Source organism: Stenella coeruleoalba, assembly GCF_951394435.1.
Source record: "Stenella coeruleoalba genome assembly, chromosome: 15".
Classification (NCBI taxonomy): Eukaryota; Metazoa; Chordata; class Mammalia; order Artiodactyla; family Delphinidae; genus Stenella; species Stenella coeruleoalba.
The window spans coordinates 67613093-67635324 of NC_137161.1; the positions used below are offsets into that span (position 1 = coordinate 67613093).

The window sequence follows — 22232 nt, forward strand, 5'->3', positions numbered from 1 at the left end:
ATAAACACTGCGTATTCATTTTTTTTTCTTTACAACTCTTTGAAAACATAAAAACCATTATTAACCAGAGGGCCATACAAAAACAGGCTGGCTTTTCAACTTTACAGACGCTTGCAGTAAAGTAAGGAATTTATTGAACATAATAGCTGCTAGTGCTCCAAATACAGGTACAACAACCTGTATGAGGCCCATCTCTTAATGACACATTTATTAATAACATTAATGTTCTACTTACTCCCATTTTTCAGTATTATTATGAACTCATGGATTTTTAATGTATTTAATATGTTTCAATTAATCGCATGCTTTTTAAAAAATTTTATTTATTTTTTTATACAGCAGGTTCTTATTAGTCATCCATTTTATGCATATTAGTGTATACATGTCAATCCCAATCTTCCAGTTCATCCCACCACCGCCCCCCCACCCGCTTTCCCCGCTTGGTGTCCATACATTTGTTCTCTACATCTGTGTCTCTATTTCTACCTTGTAAACCGGTTCATCTGTACCATTTTTCTAGATTCCACATATATGCGTTAATATACGATATTTGTTTTTCTCTTTCTGACTTACTTCACTCTGTAGGACAGTCTCTAGGTCCATCCACGTCTCTGCAAATGACCCAATTTCGTTCCTTTTTATGGCTGAGCAATACTCCATTGTATATAGGTATCACATCTTCTTTATCCATTCATCTGTCGATGGGCGTTTAGGTTGCTTCCATGACCTGGTTATTGTAAATAGTGCTGCAATGAACATTTGGGTGCATGTGTCTTTTTGAATTATGGTTTTCTCTGCATATATATGCCTAGGAGTGGGATTGCTGGGTCATATGGTAATTCTATTTTTAGCTTTTTAAGGAACCTCCATACTGTTCTCCACAGTGGCTGTGTCAATTTGCATTCCCACCAACAGTGCACGAGGGTTCCTTTTTCTCCACACCCTCTCCAGCACTTATTGTTTGTAGATTTTCTGATGATGCCCATTCTAACCAGTATGAGGTGATACCTCACTGTAGGTTTGATTTGCATTTCTCTAATAATTATTGATGTTGAGCAGCTTTTCATGTGCCTCTTTGCCATCTGTATGTCTTCTTTGGAGAGATGTCTGTTTAGGTCTTCTGCCCATTTTTTGATTGGGTTATTTGTTTTTTTAATACTGAGCTGTATAAGCTGTTTATATATTTTGGAGATTAATCCTTTGTCCATTGATTCATTTGCAAATATTTTCTCCCATTCTGAGGGTTGTCTTTTCATCTTGTTCATAGTTTCCTTTGCTGTGCAAAAGCTTTTAAGTTTCATAAAGTCCCATTTGTTTATTTTTTTATTTTTATTTTTTTTAACATCTTTATTGGGGTATAATTGCTTTACAATGGTGTGTTAGTTTCTGCTTTATAACAAAGTGAATCAGTTATACATATACATATGTTCCCATATCTCTTCCCTCTTGCGTCTCCCTCCCTCCAACCCTCCCTATCCCACCCCTCCAGGCTGTCACAAAGCACCGAGCCAATATCCCTGTGCCATGCGGCTGCTTCCCACTAGCTATCTACCTTACTACGTTTGTTAGTGTGTATATGTCCATGACTCTCTCTCGCCCCGTCACAGCTCACCCTTCCCCCTCCCCATAACCTCAAGTCCGTTCTCTAGGAGGTCTGCGTCTTTATTCCTGCCTTACCCCTAGGTTCTTCATGACATTTTTTTTTTCTTAAATTCCATATATATGTGTTAGCATACGGTATTTGTCTTTTTCTTTCTGACTTGCTTCACTGTGTATGACAGACTCTAGGTCTATCCACCTCATTACAAATAGCTCAATTTCGTTTCTTTTTATGGCTGAGTAATATTCCATTGTATATACGTGCCACATCTTCTTTATCCATTCATCCGATGATGGGCACTTAGGTTGTTTCCATCTCCGGGCTATTGTAAATAGAGCTGCAGTGAACATTTTGGTACATGACTCTTTTTGAATTTCGGTTTTCTCGGGGTATATGCCCAGTAGTGGGATTGCTGGGTCATATGGTAGTTCTATTTGTAGTTTTTTAAGGAACCTCCATACTGTTCTCCATAGTGGCTGAACCAATTCACATTCCCACCAGCAGTGCAAGAGTGTTCCCTTTTCTCCACACCCTCTCCAGCATTTATTGTTTCTAGATTTTTTGATGATGGCCATTCTGACCGGTGTGAGATGATATCTCATTGTAGTTTTGATTTGCATTTCTCTAATGATTAATGATGTTGAGCATTCTTTCATGTGTTTGTTGGCAGTCTGTATATCTTCTTTGGAGAAATGTCTATTTAGGTCTTCTGCCCATTTTTGGATTGGGTTGTTTGTTTTTTTGTTATTGAGCTGCATGAGCTGCTTGTAAATTTTGGAGATTAATCCTTTGTCGGTTGCTTCATTTGCAAATATTTTCTCCCATTCTGAGGGTTGTCTTTTGGTCTTGTTTATGGTTTCCTTTGCTGTGCAAAAGCTTTGAAGTTTCATTAGGTCCCATTTGTTTATTTTTGTTTTTATTTCCATTACTCTAGGAGGTGGGTCAGAAAGGATCTTGCTGTGATTTATGTCATAGAGTGTTCTGCCTATGTTTTCCTCTAAGAGTTTGATAGTTTCTGGCCTTATATTTAGGTCTTTAATCCATTTTGAGCTTATTTTTGTGTATGGTGTTAGGGAGTGATCTAATGTCATACTTTTACATGTACCTGTCCAGTTTTCCCAGCACCACTTATTGAAGAGGCTGTCCTTTCTCCACTGTACATTCCTGCCACCTTTATCAAAGATAAGGTGTCCATATGTGCATGGGTTTATTTCTGGGCTTTCTATCCTGTTCCATTGATCTATATTTCTGTTTTTGTGCCAGTACCATATTGTCTTGCTTACTGTACCTTTGTAGTATAGTCTGAAGTCAGGGAGTCTGATTCCTCCAGCTCCGTTTTTCTTTCTCAAGATTGCTTTGGCTATTCGGGGTCTTTTGTGTCTCCATAAAAATCTTAAGATTTATTGTTCTAGTTCTGTAAAAAATGCCATTGGTAATTTTTTTTTTTAAATGATGCTCAAATTGTCCCATCTTTGCCAGTAAGAATCCCTTCAAGGAGTCCTTTTGACCGACCCAGTAGTCTTTGATAGCTTTCTTTGCTTTCTGGTATGGTGAGAGAGCTCAGGCTCATCTTGTACATTTCCTGCACCAAAACTCGTATCAGCCATTTTTCTAAGAAGCCCTGGTTCCCTTTAGCCGAGAATGGTATTTAGAGACCAGAATCTAGGCGTCTGGAATGCACACATTTGCATTTCTAAGTAGAAATGATGTCCAGGATATGTCCTGGTCCCTGGGGAGATTCTGACTGCCCCCCTAAAACTCTCCTTCACCATCTCCAGCCTGCTACAGTGAGCCCCATCAATGGCTCTGACCTGACTAAGTTTTCAAGAACAAAGAGTCAGTCATGCTCTGGGGCTAACAAGGAAGAAACGTGAAAGATTTTTCAATAACCAGAGTCCAACCCATTTTCAGGTTAACCTTCAATTAACTATAAAAATCCAGCTACCCAGAACTCTTATTCCCTGATTACCTTGGATAATTGAGGTTTTGCTGCAAAAATAAATACAGGGGATTTTAATGAAAGTATCTGACCTGTAATTTATAGGGGTCACAAAGTCAGATGTCCGCATAAGCCAAGGCCTGAATTAAAAAACGAGTGAAGTGGGCTGAGGATAAGAAAATAGAGAATGGGGAGAATTGGGGTGAACTGGGGAAGCACAGTCTCCATCTAAGGAGGGCAGCCACTAGTCATTTCGAGCAGAAACTGCCATGTGGGGACAATTATCAGATCTTTCTGATTTTTCAAAAATTGAAGAAAATCTAGATTTTTAAAAAATGTGAACTTGCATAATTTTGAGATGGCAGTGGATTTAAGTGTTTTGTTAAAACTTTATTTAGATGTAATTTATCGACAATTAAATACATCCATTTCAAGTATAGCATTTAATGAGTTTTTATAAATGCATACGTCTAATTAACCACCATCTCACTCAAGACAGAATATTTGCGTCACCTCCAAAAGGTTCCCTTATGTACCGTTCCAGTCGATCCACTATTCACATCAAGCACAGGAAATCGCTGATCTGCTTTCTGTCACTATAGATTAGTTATGTCTTTCCCAGGGCTTCATGTAAATGAAGTCATATCTTATGTACTTTTTTGTGTCTAGCTTCTTTTACTCAGAATAATGGCTTTTTTTTTTTTTTTTTTTTTTGCGGTACGCGGGCCTCTCACTGTTGTGGCCTCTCCCGTTGCAGAGCACAGGCTCCGGACGCGCAGGCTCAGCGGCCATGGCTCACGGGCCCAGCCGCTCTACAGCATGTGGGATCTTCCCAGACCGGGGCACGAACCCGTGTCCCCTGCATCAGCAGGCAGACTCTCAGCCACTGCGCCACCAGGGAAGCCCAGAATAATGGCTTTTAAAAAAAATATCCATCCATGTTGTTGTATGTATCAATAGTTGGTTCCTTTTATTGCTGAATAGTATTCCATGGTATGGAAATGCTACAATTTGTTTATTTACTCACCTGTTGGTGGACACTTGCTTGTTTCCAGTTTGGGATTATTAATGAATAAGGTTGCTGTGAGTATATATGTACACACCTTTGTGTGAAAATATGTTTTCAGTTCTCTTGGATAAATAAGAGTGGACCTGAAAGGTCATATAATAAGGACCCATTTAACTTTATGAGAACCTGCCAAACTGTTTTCCAAAGTGACTGCACCGTTTTGCATTCCATCCAGTCGTGTAGGAGAGTTCTGATTGCCTCACATCTTCGCCAACACTAGATACTGTCAGTCCTTCTAGTGGGTGGGAAATGGTATCTCCTTGTGGTTTATATTTGCATTTTCCCAGTGACTAATGATGTTAGGCGTCTTTTCATGTGCTTATGAGCCATTCATCTATCCTCTTTTATGAAGTGTGTTTTTAAATCTTCTGCCCTTTATTGCGGGCGTTGGGTTGTTTGTCTTATTACTGAGTTGCAAGGCTTGTTTATGTATTCTGCATACAAATTCTTTGTCAGTCATACTACTACAAGGATTTTCTCCCAGTGACTTGCTCTTTCATTTTCTTAACAGTGTTTTGAAGAGCAGAAGATTTCATTTTACTAAAGGACAGTTCTTTTTTTTTCCTTTTATTATTCATGATTTTGGTGTTCTATCTAAAAGGCCTTTTGCCCGCCCCAGGATCGCACAGAGTTTTCTCTTATACTTTCTTCTGGATGTTTTACAGTTTTAGCTCTTGTGTTTAGGTCCCTGATCCATTTCAAGTTAACTTTGGTATCTAGTGTGAGATAGGAGTTGAGATTCCTTTTTCTTATATGGATATCCATTGTTCCAGCATGTTCTGTTGAAACGACTATCCTTTCTGCATGAATTACCTTGGCACCTTTGTAGGTCTATTTCTGGACTCTATCGTATCCCACTGATTAATATGTCCATCATCACACCAGTATTACACTGTTCTGATTATTATACTTGATAGTAAGTCTTGATATCAGTATAAATCCTTCAATTTTGCTCTTCTTTTTCAAAAGTTTTTTTTTTCTATTTTAGTTTTTTTACTTTTCCATATACTATTTAGAATTGGCTTGTCAACTTCTACACGCTGTCTGCTGGGATTTTGGTTGAGATTGAATTAACTCTAGAGACTGATTTGAGGTTAATTGACATCTTAACCACATTGAGTCTTCTGATCCAGGAATATGTTATATCTCTTCATTTATTCAGGTTTTCTTTAAATTAAATATATATTTTTAAAATCACCAAGGGCACCAAGACAATTAAATAGGGGAAAGAATAGTCTTGGTGTTGGGACAAGTGGTTATCCTCATGCAAAAGAATGAAACTGAACCCCTACCTCACACCATATACAAAAATTAATTCAAACTGGATCAAAGACCTAAATGTAAGAGCTAAAACCATAAAACTCTTAGAATAAATCATAGGAATAAATCTTTATGACCTTGAATTAGGCAATGAATTCTTAGATATGACACCAAATCATAAACAACAAAAGAAATATAGACAAGTTGAGCACCATCAAAATTAAACATTTTTGTGTTTCAAAGGGCACCATCAAGAAAATGAAAATATGATCCACAGAATGGGAGAATATTTTTGCAAACCCTATATCTGAAAAGGGACTTGTATATAGAATATATAAATAACTCTTACAACTTAATAATAAAAAGCCAAATAACCCAATTAAAAAATAAGCAAAGAATTTGAATAGATATTTCTTGAGAGAAGATATATTGGCCATATAATGGATATAATAGCCAATAAGCACATGAAAAGATGTTTAACATCATTAGGTATCAGGAAATGCTAATGAAAACCAGAGTAAGATGGCAGTTCACATCTACTATATTAATGGATAATAACAAGTGTTATAGAGAATGTGGAGACATTGGAACCCTCATACCCTGCTGGTGGAATTGTGAAATAGTTCAGCCATTTTGGAAAACAGTCTGGCAGTTCTTACAAAGGTTAAACATAGAATTACCATATGGTCCAGTTGGTATATCCACTCCTAGGTATATACCCAAGAGAAAGGAAAACATATGTCCACACAAAAACTTGTACATGATTGTTCACCGCAGTATTATTCATAATAGCCAAAAAGTAAAAACAATTCAAATGTCCATCAATTGATGAATGAATAAATAAAGAGTGATGTAGCCATAATATGGAATATTATTTGGCAATAAAAAGGAATGAAGTAGTGATGCATGCTACAACATGGAGGAACCTTGAAAACATTACGCAAAGTGAAAAACCAGTCACAAAAGATCACATAATATATGTATGTGAAATTTATATGAAATGTCCAGAATAGGCAATCTATAGAGACAGAAAATAGATTAGTGATTGCCTGGGGTGGGGGAGGGTAGAGGAAGGAGTGAGAAGTGACTGGTAATGGGTACAGAGTTTCTTTCGGAGGAGATGAAAGTGTTTTAAAATGTACTGTAGTGATGGCTGAACAACCTGTGAATATACTAAAATCCACTGAATCTACACTTTAAGTGGATGAGTTATATGGTATGTGAATTCTATCTCAATAAAGCTGTTATTTACAAAAGGAAATTATATTTTAAAAAATACTATGCTACAGTGTTCATTGCAGCTCTATTTACAATAGCCAGGACATGGAAGCAACGTGGGTGTCCATCGACAGATGAATGGATAGAGAGGATGTGGCATATGTACCTGATAGCTATTACTCAGCCATAAAAAGAAAACAAAATTGAGTTATTTGTAGTGAGGTGGATGGACCTAGAGTCTGTCCTACAGAGTGAAGTAAGTCAGAAAGAGAAAAACAAGTACTGTATGCTAACACATATATATGGAATCTAAAAAAAAAAAAAAAAGGTCATGAAGAACCTAGGGGCAGGTCAGGAATAAAGACGCAGACGTACTAGAGAATGGACTTGAGGACACGGGGAGGGGGAAGGGTAAGCTGGGACAGATTGAGAGAGTGGCATGGACATATATACACTACCAAAAGTAAAATACGTAGCTAGTGGGAAGCAGCTGCATAGCACAGAGAGATCAGCTCGGTGCTTTGTGACCACCTAGAGGGGTGGGATAGGGAGGGTGGGAGGGAGGGAGACGCAAGAGGGAAGAGATATGGGGATATATGTATATGTATAGCTGATTCACTTTGTTATAAAGCAGAAACTAACACACCATTGTAAAGCAATTATACTCCAATAAAGATGTTAAAAAAAAATCTTTTTCAAACCCGCAAAAATTTAATGAAAAAAGTGGCATTGGTTTTTATTTTCACCAAATCTCTTTAATGTCTTGTTTAATATATTGCCGTATCTGTTTTGGTATTTATTGTGTTGGAAAATACTATTTTGCTTGGAGGATATGAAATAAATTCAGCTTCACACAGAAAAAAAAAAAAAAACTGTGCTAACAACAACAAAAACTTTTGCAAATCCGATACAGCTCATGGGTCATCCATTTGCAGCCCCTCGAAGTCCATACGTGGACTCAGTCTCGACTTGGTTCCCATTATCCTTCCCCCCAGGACACTGAGTCAAATCTCAGGTACAATTTATCTCTGAAAGTGAGCAGATATTTTCTCTTATAAGAAAACAGAAACGGTTGTACACAACATTTATTGTTTCTGCATTTGCTGCCAGGAATGTTCTCCACAAGTTCGGGGTCAAGTTGTAGATAGTGATCTGGGACTCTCGAAGCATGACTCTCTTCCATACCTGGACTCAGTCTCCACTTGGCTTACTTGGGTTGGTTTAAGCCGTAAGCTGATTCACACCTTTCTACACAAGCTGTGTATACATTCCAAACACAGACCATCTATCACCCTGGTGGTGAAACCTGACAAGAACAACATAGAGTGGTTTATAGGACTTACTGATTTTAACTTGGCTAATGTCCCAAACTAGTTAGGAGATAAGGCAGTACTCAGCAAACGTCTGTTATTTGCCTACCATTGTCACAGTTTTTGTTGCATGTATTACTATTGTTTGTAATTAATAATTTTCTTTAAACCTATTTCTTTTTTTTTGAATTTTATTTTATTTATTTTTTATACAGCAGGTTCTTATTAGGTATCTATTTTATACATATTAGTGCATATATGGCAATCCCAGTCTTCCAATTCATCCCACCACCACCACCACCTCCCCTGCCACTTTCCCCCCTTGGTGTCCATACGTTTGTTCTCTACATCTGTGTCTCTATTTCTTCCCTGCAAACCAGTTCATCTGTACCATTTTTCTAGGTTCCACATATATGCGTTAATATACAATATTTGTTTTTCTCTTTCTGACTTATTTCACTCTGTAGGACAGTCTCTAGGGCCATCCACGTCTCTGCAAATGACCCAGTTTCGTTCCTTTTTATGGCTGAGTAATACTCCATTGTATGTTACCACATCTTCTTTATCCATTTGTCTGTCGGTGGGCATTTAGGTTGCTTCCATGACCTGGCTATTGTAAATAGTGCTGCAGTGAACATTGGGGTGCATGTGTCTTTTTGAATTATGGTTTTCTCTGGGTATATGCCCAGGAGTGGGATTGCTGGGTCATATGGTAATTCGATTTTTAGTTTTTTAAGGAACCTCCATACTGTTCTCCATAGTGGCTGTATCAGTTGACGTTCCCACCAACAGTGCAACAGATGCCCATTCTAACTGGTGTGAGGTGATACCTCATTGTAGTTTTGATTTGAATTTCTCTAATAATTAGTGATGTTGAATTTTGTAAGTTGAGCACAGCTTTTCATGTGCTTCTTGGAGAAATGTATGTCTTCTTTGGAGAAATGTCTATTTAGGTCTTCTGCCCATTTTCTGATTGGGTTGTTTGTTTTTTTAATATGAGCTGCATGAGCTGTTTGCAAATATTTTCTCCCATTCTGAGGGTTGTCTTTTCATCTTGTTTGCAGTTTCCTTTGCTTGGCAAAAGTAAGTTTCATTAGATCCCATTTGTTTATTTTTGTTTTTATTTCCATTACTCTAGGAGGTGGGTCAAAAAAGATCTTGCTGTGACTTATGTCAAAGAGTGTTCTTTCTATGTTTTCCTCTAAGAGTTTTATAGTGTCCAGTCTTACATTTAGGTCTCTAATCCATTTTGAGTTTATTTTTGTGTATGGTGTTAGGGAGTGTTCTAATTTCATTCTTTTACATATAGCTGTCCAGTTTTCCCAGCACCACTTACTGAAGAGACTGTCTTTTCTCCATTGTATATCCTTGCCTCCTTTGTCATAGATTACTTGACCATAGGTGCATGGGTTTATCTCTGGACTTTCTGTCCTGTTCCATTGATCTATATTTCTGTTTTTGTGCCAGTACCATATTGTCTTGATTACTGTAGTTTGTGGTATAGTCTGAAGTCAGGGAGTCTGTGTCCTCCAGCTCCGCTTTTTTTCCCTCAAGACGGCTTTGGCTATTCGGGGTCTTTTGTGTCTCCATACAAATTTAAGACTTTTTGTTCTAGTTCTGTAAAAAAAAAATGCCACTGGTCATTTGATTGGGATTGTATTGAATCTGTAGATTGCTTTGGGTAGTACAGTCATTTTCACAATATTGATTCTTCCAACCCAAGAACATGGTATATCTCTCCATCTGTTTGTGTCATCTTTGATTTCTTTCATCAGTGTCTTATAGTTTTCTGAGTACAGGTCTTTTACCTCCTTAGGTAGGTTTATTCTTAGGTATTTTATTCTTTTTGTTGCAATGGTGAATGGGATTGTTTCCTTAATTTCTCATTCTGATCTTTCATTGATAGTGTATAGGAATGCAAGAGATTTCTGTGCATTAATTTTGTATCCTGCTACTTTACCAAATTCATTGTTTAGCTCTAGTAGTTTTCTGGTGGCATGTTTGGATTCTCTATGTATAGTATCATGTCATCTGCAAACAGTGACAGTTTTACTTCTTCTTTTCCAATTTGTATTCCTCTTATTTCTTTTTCTTCTCTGATTGCTGTGGCCAAAACTTCCAAAACTATGTTGAATAATAGTGGCGAGAGTGGACATCCTTGTCTTATTCCTGATCTTAGAGGAAATGCTTTCAGTTTCTCACCATTGAGAATGATGTTTGCTGTGCGTTTGTTGTGTATGGCCTTTATTACATTGAGGTAGGCTTCCTCTATGCCCACTTCCTGGAGAGTTTTTATCATAAATGGGTGTTGAATTTTGTCAAAAGCTTTTTCTGCATCTGTTGAGATGATCATATGGTTTTTATTCTTCAGTTTGTTAATATGGTGTATCACATTGATTGATTTGCATATATTGAAGAATCCTTGCATCCTGGGATAAATCACACTTGATCATGGTGTATGATCCTTTTAATATGTTGTTAGATTCTGTTTGCTAGTATTTTGTTGAGGATTTTTGCATCTATATTCATCAGTGATGTTGGTCTGTAGTTTTCTTTTTTTGTAGTATCTTTGTCTGGTTTTGGTACCAGGGTGATGGTGGCCGCATAGGATGAGTTTGGGCGTATTCGTTCCTCTGCAATTTTTGGAAGAGTTTGAGAAGGATGGGTGTTAGCTCTCTCTAAATGTTTGATAGAATTCACCTGTGAAGCCATCTGGTCCTGGGCTTTTGTTTGTTGGAAGATTTTTAATCACAGTTTCAATTTCATTACTTGTGATTGGTCTGTTCATATTTTCTATTTCTTCCTGGTTCAGTCTTGGAAGGTTATACCTTTCTAAAAATTTGTCCATTTCTTCCAGGTTATCCATTTTATTGGCATAGAATTGCTTATAGTAGCCTCTTAGGATACTTTGTATTTCTGCTGTGTCCATTGTAACTTCTCCTTTTTCATTTCTACTTTTATTGATTTGACTCCTCTCCCTCTTTTTCTTGATGAGTCTGACTAAAGGTTTATCAATTTGTTTATCTTCTTAAAGAACCAGCTTTTAGTTTTATTGATCCTTGCTATTGCTTTCTTTGTTTCTATTTCATTTATTTCTGCTCTGATCTTTATGATTTCTTTCCTTCTGCTAACTTTGGGTTTTGTTTGTTCTTCTTTCTCTAGTTCCTCTAGGTATAAGGTTAGATTGTTTATTTGAGATTTTTCTTGTTTCTTGAGGTAGGCTTGTATTGCTATAAACTTCCCTCTTACAACTGCTTTTGCTGCATCACATAGGTTTTGGATCGTTGTGTTTTCGTTGTAATTTTGTAATTTTTCGTTGTAATTCTCTAGGTATTTTTTGATTTCCTCTTTGATTTCTTCAGTGATCTCTTGGTTATTTAGTAATGTATTGTTTAGCCTCCATGTGTTTGTGTTTTTCATGTTTTTTTCCCTGTAATTGATTTCTAATCTCATAGCGTTGTGGTCAGAAAAGATGCTTGATATGATTTCAGTTTTCTTAAATTTACTGAGGCTTGATTTGTGACCCAGGATGTGATCTATCCTGGAGAATGTTCCGTGTGCACTTGAGAAGAAAGTGTAATCTCCTGTTTTCGGATGGAATGTCCTATAAATATCAATTAAATCTATCTGGTCTATTGTGTCATTTAAAGCTTGTGTTTCCTGATTAATTTTCTGTCTGGATGATCTGTCCATTGGTGTAAATGAGGTGTTAAAGTCCCCCACTATTATTGTGTTACTGTCGATTTCCTCCTTTATAGCCGTTATCAGTTGCCTTATATATTGAGGTGCTCCTATGTTGTGTGTGTATATATTTATAATTGTTATATCTTCTTCTTGGATTGATCCCTGGATCATTATGTAGTGTCCTTCTTTGTCTCTTGTAATAGTCTTTATTTTAAAGTCTATTTTGTCTGATATGAGAATTGCTACTCCAGCTTTCTTTTGATTTCCATCTGCATGGAATATCTTTTTCCATCCCCTCACTTTCAGTCTGTGTGTGTCCCTAGGTCTGAAGTGGGTCTCTTGTGACAGCATATATATGGGTCTTGTTTTTGTATCCATTCAGCGAGCCTGTGTCTTTGTTTGGAGCATTTAATCCATTCACGTTTAAGGTAATTATCGATATGTATGTTCCTGTGACCATTTTCTTAATTGTTATGGGTTTGTTTTTGTAGGTCCTTTCCTTCTCTTGTGTTTCCCACTTAGAGAAGTTCCTTTAGCATTTGTTGTAGAGCTGGTTTGGTGGTACTGAATTCTCTTAGCTTTTGCTTGTCTGTAAAGCTTTTGATTTGTCCGTCAAATCTGAATGAGATCCTTGCCGGGTAGAGTAATCTTGGTTGTAGGTTCTTCCCTTTCATCACTTTAAATATATCGTGCCACTCCCTTCTGGCTTGTAGAGTTTCTGCTGAGAAATCAGCTGTTAAGCTTATGGGAGTTCCCTTGTATGTTATTTGTCATTTTCCCCTTGTTGCTTTCAATAATTTTTCTTTGTCTTTAATTTTTGTCTATTTGATTACTGTGTGTCTCGGCGTGTTTCTCCTTGTGTTTATCCTGCCTGGGACGCTCTGCACTTCCTGGACTTGGGTAGCTATTTCCTTTCCCGTGTTAGGGAAGTTTTCAACTATAATCTCTTCAAATATTTTCTCGGATCCTTTCTCTCTCTCTTCTCTTTCTGGGACTCCTATAATGCGAATGTTGTTGTGTTTAGTGTTGTCCCAGAGGTCTCTTAGGCTGTCTTCATTTCTTTTCATTCTTTTTTCTTTATTCCACAGCAGTGAATTCCACCATTCTGTCTTGCAGGTCACTTATCCGTTCTTCTGCCTCAGTTATTCTGCTATTGATTCCTTCTAGTGTATTTTTCATTTCAATTATTGTATTGTTCATCTCTGTTTGTTTGTTCTATAATTCTTCTAGGTGTTTGTTCTTTAATCCTTGTAGGTCTTTGTAAACATTTCTTGCATCTTCTCGATCTTTGCCTCCTTTCTTTTTCCGAGGTCCTGGATCATCTTCACTATCATTATTCTGAATTCTTTTTCTGGAGGGTTGCCTATCTCCACTTCATTTAGTTGTTTTTCTGGGGTTTTATCTTGTTCCTTCATCTGGTACAGAGTCCTCTGCCTTTTTCTTTTTAATTTATTTTATTATTATCATTATTTTTAATTTATTTTTGGCTGCATTGGGTGTTTGTTGCTGTGCGCGGGCTTTCTCTAGTTGCGGCGAGCGGGGGCTACTCTTTGTTGCGGTGCGCGGGCTTCTCACTGCGGTGGCTTCTCTTGTTGCGGAGCACGGGCTCTAGGTGTGCGGACTCAGTAGTTGCAGCTTGCAGGCTCTAGAGTGCAGGCTAAGCAGTTTCGGCGCACGGGCTTAGCTGCTCCACGGCATGTGGGATCTTTCTGGACCAGGACTGAAACCCATGTCCCCTGCATTAGCAGGCGGATTCTTAACCACTGCGCCACCAGGGAAGTCCTGCCTTTTCATTTTGTCTGTCTTTCTGTGAATGTGGTTTTTGTTCCACAGGCTGCAGGATTGTAGTTCTTCTTGCTTCTGCTGTCTGCCCTCTGGTGGATGAGGCTATCTAAGAGGCTTGTGCAAGCTTCCTGATGGGAGGGACTGATAGTGGGTAGAGCTGGGTGTTGCTCTGGTGGGCAGAGCTCAGTAAAACTTTAATCCGCTTGTCTGCTGATGTGTGGGGCTGGGTTCCCTCCCTGTTGGTTGTTTGGCCTGAGGCGACCCAGCACTGGAGCCTACCCGGCTCTTTGGTGGGGCTAATGGCAGACTCTGGGAGGGCTCACGCCAAGGAGTACTTTCCAGAACTTCTGCTGCCAGTGTCCTTGTCCCCACCGTGAGCCACAGCCACCCCCCACCTCTGCAGGAGACCCTCCAACACTAGCATGTAAGTCTGGTTCAGTCTCCCCTGGGGTCACTGCTCCTTTTCCCGGGTCCCGATGTGCACACTACTCTGTGTATGCCCTCCAAGAGGGGAGTCTCTGTTTCCCCCAGTCTTGTCGAAGTCCTGCAATCAAATCCCGCTAGCCTTCAAAGTCTGATTCTCTTGGAATTCCTCCTCTCATTGCCGGATCCCCAGGTTGGGAAGCTCAGAACCTTCACTCCCGTGGGTGGACTTCCGTGGTATAAGTGTCCTCCAGTTTGCGAGTCACCAATCCAGCAGTTATGGGATTTGATTTTATTGTGATTGCGCCCCTCCTACCGTCTCATTGCGGCTTCTCCTTTGTCTTTGGATGTGGGGTATCTTTTTTGGTGAGTTCCAGTGTCTTCCTGTCGATGATTGTTCAGCAGTTGGCTGTGATTCCAGTGTTCTCGCAGAGGGAGTGAGAGCACGTCCTTCTACTCCGCCATCTTGAACCAATCTCAGGTCTTTTTTTTTTTTTTAACTTAAGTGTATTTATGAACCTAAAGCAAAAGCCAGTGTCTCTTGCCATAAATAGAAGATCCCTCTTAAAAAGAAACCCAGTGAAAACAGAAGGTTGTTGTTACAGATACCGTTGCCTGACAGGGCTCTGAGCGAGCCTGAGGCCTCATTGTTAAACTGGGAGATTAGAGGGGGTTAGGTGGCTGTTAAGGACCTAAAACTTTCTTCTTGACTTAATCAGAATGGTTAAACTAGAATGGAAGAGGGTAGATGTCACAGAGGCCCTTGGTCTATTTCTTCCACAACTATTTATAGGAGCCTAATGTGCTCTTCACCTCTTGGGCCTTGAGACAGATGAAGCCCCAGTTCTTTCCAAGTTTAAGGTTGTGGTAAAAATGTATAGGAACGAAGTACATTACGAAGCACGTTGCAGTTCCTGGATCATGGTAAAAACTTAGTACTTTAATGTTGCCCTCGTAGTTGTTATTATTGTAGTTATTATTACTTTATTATCCCAGAGCAGGGACTGGGTCCTCTGGGAAAGGTGGGGGTTGGGTTAGTCTCTGAACATCTGTCCTACAGCCGTGATGGCCTGGACAGGCACATGGAGCTTGATTTCCATCAGAGAGCAGAGGCAGTGGTGTTAAGAGAGTAAAACCCTTAATGCTTTGGCCAGGCAGGTGAGGAATGTGACTGTGTCAGACAGTTAGGTCAGGAGTGAACATGCCTGAGTAAGTCTAAGATCTCTGTGTAGATATGAAGGTCTGGCGTTATTCATTTCGGTGTTCAGTGGTGTTCTAGGCGCTGTGCTGGGCTTGTCGGGAATATAGCGCTGCTACCTCCAGGAGGACTGTGATCTCATGGGAGTGAGAAGCCACAGGACAAGCAACTATGGCACAGAGTAGAACGAGGAGAATTTCTTTCTCTGTTGGTTGCACATGATACACATCCAGCTTGTATCAGCATAAGTAAGAAAGAAAATTTATTGGTTCCCATATCTGCTGAGTCCAGGAATAAAAGGCTTCAGGAATGGCTGGATCCAGGTGTTCAAACGATGTTGTCAGAACCTGCCTCCATCTTGTGGCTCTGCTTTTCTCTATGTTGGCTTTCTCCTCAGGGAGTCTCCCGATTTGTGATGCCAAATACCGCCAGCTTAGTAGTCTTAGCTAAAAAGGAGGTCTCTTCCTCAGTTATTCCAACATAAAGTAACAGAATTGAGTCTAATGGTCCAAACTGGGGTCATGTGAGCCCCCCCCCCCCCCCCCCCCCGCCCAGAGCTAGGGATGGTAGCCTGGCCACTCACACCAACTGAGACTGGGGGAGGGGTTCACCCGAGGAAACATCCAAGCAAGGGGAGAGGGTGCTGGGAAGTAGGCAACACCCTGCCCAACACAGAGCCCCCAGAAAGGCAGAGGCTCTCAGAGGAGGGCAGGGCTCATTCCAGCCAGGGAGTCAGGACAGCTTCACGAAGGAGGTGGCCTTTGGCCAGTTGGGGCTCCAGGGATAGGGCTGGGGTGCTCCTTCAGCAGGTTCTGGCTCTGTATATGGGCAGAAGGAAGGAGGAAACGGGTATTTCCTGAGAAGCCATCATGTGCCAGGCTCTTTGACAACTATCTTGGTTAACGTCACAAGAACTCTGTCTGCTCACGCAGGTGGGAAACAGTCTCAGAGAGGTTAACCATTCCTGGCTGACCCACAGCTAGCACCCGGCACTCCTGGAGCCACCCTCACCCCGCTCCAGTCCATCTCCACCGAGCAGCTGGGGCGCTCTTTTCAGACCGCAGAGTTGACAGCATCTCGTCTCCACAGGTTCCAACTGTCCTAGGATTGAAACCCCACTCCTTAGCATGGCCCACAAGGCCCTGCGCGGCCAGCTCTGTTCATGTCCCCAGGCTCCCTCCCGATCGGCCTCTGCTCCTGCTGTCCCCTCACCCTCCCACCACCACTCCTCTTCTGTCCTTTAACTCAACTCCTCCAGGGACTCCCAGACTTCGGGGGCCCCCCTTTGTAATAACAGTAGCTGACAGGTGCCAGGGATTAGTCCACACTCTCCATATTCTCATTCCTTTCAGGCTTCACATCAGCCCTGTGAGGTGGGGACCGTTATTATCCCCAGTTTACAAGATGAGGAAACTGAGGCACTGAGAAAGTGAATTGCTTAAAGTCACACAGCTAGAAAGTGGCAGAGCCGAGATTCAAAGCCAGACATTTCGCTCCAGAGTCCTCATTCTTAACCACTGCCCTCTACTGCCTCTGGGTACTCAGGGTCCCAATCCTTCCTATCACGTTCTGTAACCAGTTGGTTGATCTCTGTCTCAGCACTCGCAGCTAGTAATAATGGTAGCTAACATATTGAGCACGTAGCCTGTGCCAGGCACTGTACTTGGCACTTTTTATGTTTCACCTAATTTCACCCTCTCAGCAATCCTATAAAAACTAGGTACAGTTGTCCCCATTTTGCACACGGAGAACCTGAGGAGTTAAGAGTTTAAGTAACTTGTCCACTAAGCTGGAAATTCTCAGAGGGAAGAAACCTTGTCCATTTTGCTCATCATTGAGTCCAGAGGGGCTAATTCAGTGCCTGGCATACAGTAGGCACTCAGTAAATGCTTTGGGGTTGGTTGGATGGATGGATGATAAATGGCAAGAGGGAAGGAAGGAAGGGAGGGAGGGATAGAAAGAGGGCCTTCCTGTCCCCAGTGCCCATGCTCTGGCCGTGACTGGGAGATCCTGGGACGGGAGGCTGTTGTGGTATCTGAAGTGGCCGTCCCGGCTGTATCTGCAGGAGCCACGATGCACATAAAGAAGTACCTGCTCAAGTGCCTGCACCGGCTGCAGAAGGGCCCCGGCTACACATACAAGGAGCTGCTGGTGTGGTACTGTGACAACACCAACACCCATGGCCCCAAACGCATCATCTGCGAGGGGCCCAAGAAGAAGGCCATGTGGTTCATGCTCACCCTGCTCTTCACCTCCCTCGTCTGCTGGCAATGGGGTGTCTTCATCAGGACCTACCTGAACTGGGAGGTCAGCGTCTCCCTCTCCATCGGCTTCAAGGCTATGGACTTTCCCGCCGTCACCGTCTGCAACACCAGCCCCTTCCAGTAGGTGGTCCTTGGAGTGCGGCTGGTCTCAGCGGGGCTGCATTTCTTTTTTCCCCTTCCTTCCAGCTTTCCTTCCTTCTTTCCCTTTTTCCCCTGTCTCTCTTTCTCTTTCCTTCTTTGTTTTCATCCCTTTGTAGCAAGTAAGATTCAAAATTCATAAACCTCCTAGGCTTAAAAAGAACCTCAAAAAATGCCTGGTAGTCCCTGCCTTCAGGCATGCCAGTGCCTATTTATTGATTCAATGTGTATTTATTGAGCACCTACTATTGCCAGGAACTTTCCTAGGCACCACGAATACATCAGTAACTAAAACAACATGCCTGCCCTCGTCACAGTCTACCAGAGAAAACAGACATTAATCTTTTTTTCCCGTAAATATTGAATTCGTTGTAATTGTGAGGATTAAAGTATATATATAGCAGCCGTACATTGAGTGCTTATGAAACACCAGGCAGCGTGCTGAGTGTTCTTCGGGTAATTCATGTCATTCTAATCCACGCAACCGCCCTAGGGGTGGGCACTGCTACAGTAGCCCCAATTCATAGGTCAGGACATGGAGGTTCAGAGAAGTGAGGGAACTTGCCCAGAGACACACAGTGAGCAACTGTAGAATTTGAATCCAGGCCTGATCTGACTCCAGAGCTGCCACTGTTTAACCACTTGATGGCAAGGCCTAGAAAGGGGACACCCAAGGACACCCAACCTAGTCAGGGTTGGGTTGAGGAAAGGCAGAGGGTCAGTCGGAGAAAAATGCCCCGAGGAATGAGTAGAAGTTAGCCAGGCAGAGTGAAGAGAATGTCCCAAGTGGGGGGCACAGCACATGCAAAGGTCCTGGGGTGAGACAGAGCTTGGTGCATTCAAGGACTTGACAAAAGGGCCAGCATGTCTGAGTCTCAGGGAACGTTCTTGTCCAAAAGAAGGTCCTGGAAGGGAATTCATATTTCCTGATTACATTTCCAGCTGTCAGAAAGTCACTTCTTTCTAGGAATAGGGCTGCTCTTCCTTGCTTGGGTGGTCTTTGAAGCTACTTGAGAAAACTCTTAATAATTATAATAATAACACACCCTGCTTTATAAGCATCACCTAATTGAATCCTCCAAAAGCCCTCTAGGGTAAATATTTCAATCCCCCCCCCCCATTTTGTAGATGAGAGAACAGAGCCTCAGAGAGGTTAACCTACCCAAAGTCACACAGATATTAAGTGACATGCCGGAATTCAAACCCAGAGCCCATGAATTCCAAAACAGGACTTAGCCAAGCTCGACAGCAGCTGTGGACATCTAGGCTGTAATAGCAGCCCCTAGCCTGCAGCCCGCCACCTACCCAATCCTCCTCTCCCTGTGTGCACAGAGGCAGCTGGTCTGATGGTCAGGGTACAGGTTGTGTCGTCATCTGAGGCTGGTGTCAGCTCTGGCAGATGTACACCTTCATACCAGGACTTGGGCCTGTGTCCAGGGTTTAGTGCTGTCTCCTGCAGGAAGTCCTCCAGCCAGAGCTGATACACACCACCCTGGAGACCACACTCTGGGGCAAGGTCTTGGATAAATTGGGTTTTGGAGTGACTAGGGTGCAGGGCCTGGGGCCCCCACCCAGGGCCTGGTGGGAACACCCGCTGGTGTGGACACATTTCTGCCAGACTGACTGGTCACCATTTCCAATATGGGAGCCTCAGGGGCTGAGAGAAGATCCTGGATCCCAGCCCCGCAGTCCCATCTGCCTTCTCCCTCCTGAAACCGGCTCCTGTTCCCCAAATTGCTGCTGGAGAATTAGGATCACAGACCTGCCCCTCCCCCAGCATTCTCTATCCCTCCTGGCAGGGAGAAGTCAGAGCCCCGTGCCTACACAGCCCACCTACTGGAGCCCACCAAACCCAAGTTCCAATCTCAGCTCTGTGGCCTCCTCAGTGGGATGAGCTCAGGAAGTCACAGCAACTCCCAGAGTTTCTTTATCCATATGTGGGGATGATTATAGAATTGTGGCAAAGATTAAATAAAAAGATGTAGGAAGCATTTAGCACCTGGCACATGGTAAGTGATCAATAACTGTGAGCTCTTAGGATTCTTTCCCACTAGCCTGTGAATTTCATACGGAAAAAGACCCATTCTGTCTTGTTTGCCATAATATCCTCTGTGCCTTGCACAGTACTTGGCACATAGTAGATGCTCACCAAATACTGGGTGAATGAATGAGTGAGCAGGTGGGTGGAAGGATGCATGGATGATGCGTGGGTGGGTAGATAGAGAGGTGAGTGCTTGGGGTGGAGGAGCATTCTTCTCACATGTGGTGGCGGCCACACTGCAGTAGGAGGGGATCCCAGACTACAGTCGTTCTGCTTTGAAGCTGCCTCTTGCCTCCCTGACTTGCCCTCTCTCCCACACAGGTACTCCAAAGTCAAGCATTTGCTGAAGGACCTGGATGAACTGATGGAGGCAGTCCTGGCGAGGATCCTGGGTCCTGAGCTCAGCCATGTCAACGCCACCAGGGCCCTGAACCTCACCATCTGGAACCACGTGCCCCTGGTCTTTATCGATGAGCAGAACCCCCATCACCCGGTGGTTCTTGACCTCTTTGAGGACAACTACAATGGCTCAGCAAGCAGCACCCCAGCACCAGGAAGGACCTGCAGTGCCCACGGATGCAAAGTAGCCATGAAACTAGTAAGTGGGCCCCAGGCACAGGTCAAACAATGGGCCCTAACTAGTGAGGCTGATGGGAGTTTCTTTCTTTAAATAATCTGGGTCTTGCTGGGGGAAAAACAGGCTGGAGCCGGTGCCGATTTTATATGTTTGCAGTGCTTTTTTAAAATTAGAAATAGTTGGTATGTTAGTCAAGACACTTTTGGATGCCAGTGACCCAGCTCAAACTAGTTTAAGCAAAGCAGGGAATTCCTTGGTTCACAAAATGAGAAGTCCAGGGGTGTATTAAGTTGAGATGTGGCTGGATCCAGGCGTTCAGATGCCGTCATCAGGAGTCCATCGCTCTCCACCTAGGTTCATCTCTTCTCTCAGTTGACTGTGCTCTCTGGCTAGCTCTCTCCACATGGAAGACCCTGGCAATGCCAGACATATATCCCACAAACTTAGCACTCTTCCCAGAAACAAAGCTCTTCTTTCCTAATTGCCTCAGTGAAAGTCCTGAGACTGATCATCAGGTCACATGCTCACCCCTAAACCAATCACTGTGAGCTGGAGGACAGACTTTCATGATTGGCCAGACCTGGGTCATGTACCCTGGAGCTGAGGATGATGTCAGCCTTTATCAGACCACATGGACTGAGCCGGAGGGAAGGGGTGGCTTCCTGAAGGAGGAATTAAGTCTTTTTTTTTTTTTTTTAACATCTTTATTGGACTATAATTGCTTTACAATCGTGTGTTAGTTTCTGCTTTATAACAAAGTGAATCAGCTATACATATACGTATGTCCCCATGTCTCCTCCCTCTTGTGTCTCCCTCCCACCCTCCCTACCCCACCCCTCTAGGTGGTCACAAAGCACCGAGCTGATCTCCCTGTGCTATGCGGCTGCTTCCCACTAGCTATCTATTTTACGTTTGGTAGTGTATATATGTCCATGCCACTCTCTCACTTCACCCCAGCTTACCCTTCCCCCTCCCCGTGGCCTCAAGTCCATTCTCTATGTCTGTGTCTTTATTCCTGTCCTGCCCCTAGTTTCTTCAGAGGCTTTTTTTTTTTTTTTGGTTCCATATATATGTGTTCGCATATGGTATTTGCTTTTCTCTTTCTGTCTTACTTCACTCTGTATGACAGTCTCTAGATTCATCCACCTCACTACAAATAGCTCAATTTCATTTCTTTTTACGGCTGAGTAATATTCCATTGTATGTATGTGCCACATCTTTTTTATCCATTCATCTGTCGATGGACACTTAGGTTGCTTCCATGTCCTGGTTATTGTAAATAGAGCTGCAGTAAACATTGTGGTACATGACTCTTTTTGAATTATGGTTTTCTCAGGGTATATGCCCAGTAGTGGGATTGCTGGGTCGTATGGTAGTTCTATTTTTAGTTTTTTAAGGAACCTCCATACTGTTCTCCATAGTGACTGTATCAATTAACATTCCCACCAACAGTGCAAGAGGGTTCCCTTTTCTCCACACCCTCTCCAGCATTTATTGTTTGTAGATTTTTTGATGATGGCCATTCTGACCGGTGTGAGATGATATCTCATTGTAGTTTTGATTTGCATTTCTCTAATGATTAATGATGTTGAGCATTCTTTCATGTGTTTGTTGGCAATCTGTATATCTTCTTTGGAGAAATGTCTATTTAGGTCTTCTGCCCATTTTTGGATTGGGTTGTTTTTTGTTATTGAGTTGCATGAGCTGCTTGTATGTTTTGGAGATT

General features: G+C 42.0%; 1 protein-coding gene across 3 annotated transcripts in view; it reads left to right on the forward strand.

Annotated features, from left to right (window-relative positions):
* Window positions 1–22232, forward strand: part of SCNN1B (sodium channel epithelial 1 subunit beta) — a gene marked incomplete at its 3' end in the record, with an annotated part of 77091 nt that overhangs the window by 28421 nt on the left and 26438 nt on the right. For all 3 annotated transcript variants that reach the window (XR_013831513.1, XM_079944229.1, XM_079944228.1), the window contains exons 2-3: window positions 17552–17870; window positions 20251–20527. Coding sequence is in view for 2 of the 3 variants with exons in the window: in XM_079944229.1 (XP_079800355.1) it covers window positions 17560–17870; window positions 20251–20527 (588 nt within the window). The remainder of the gene's footprint in view (window positions 1–17551; window positions 17871–20250; window positions 20528–22232) is intronic.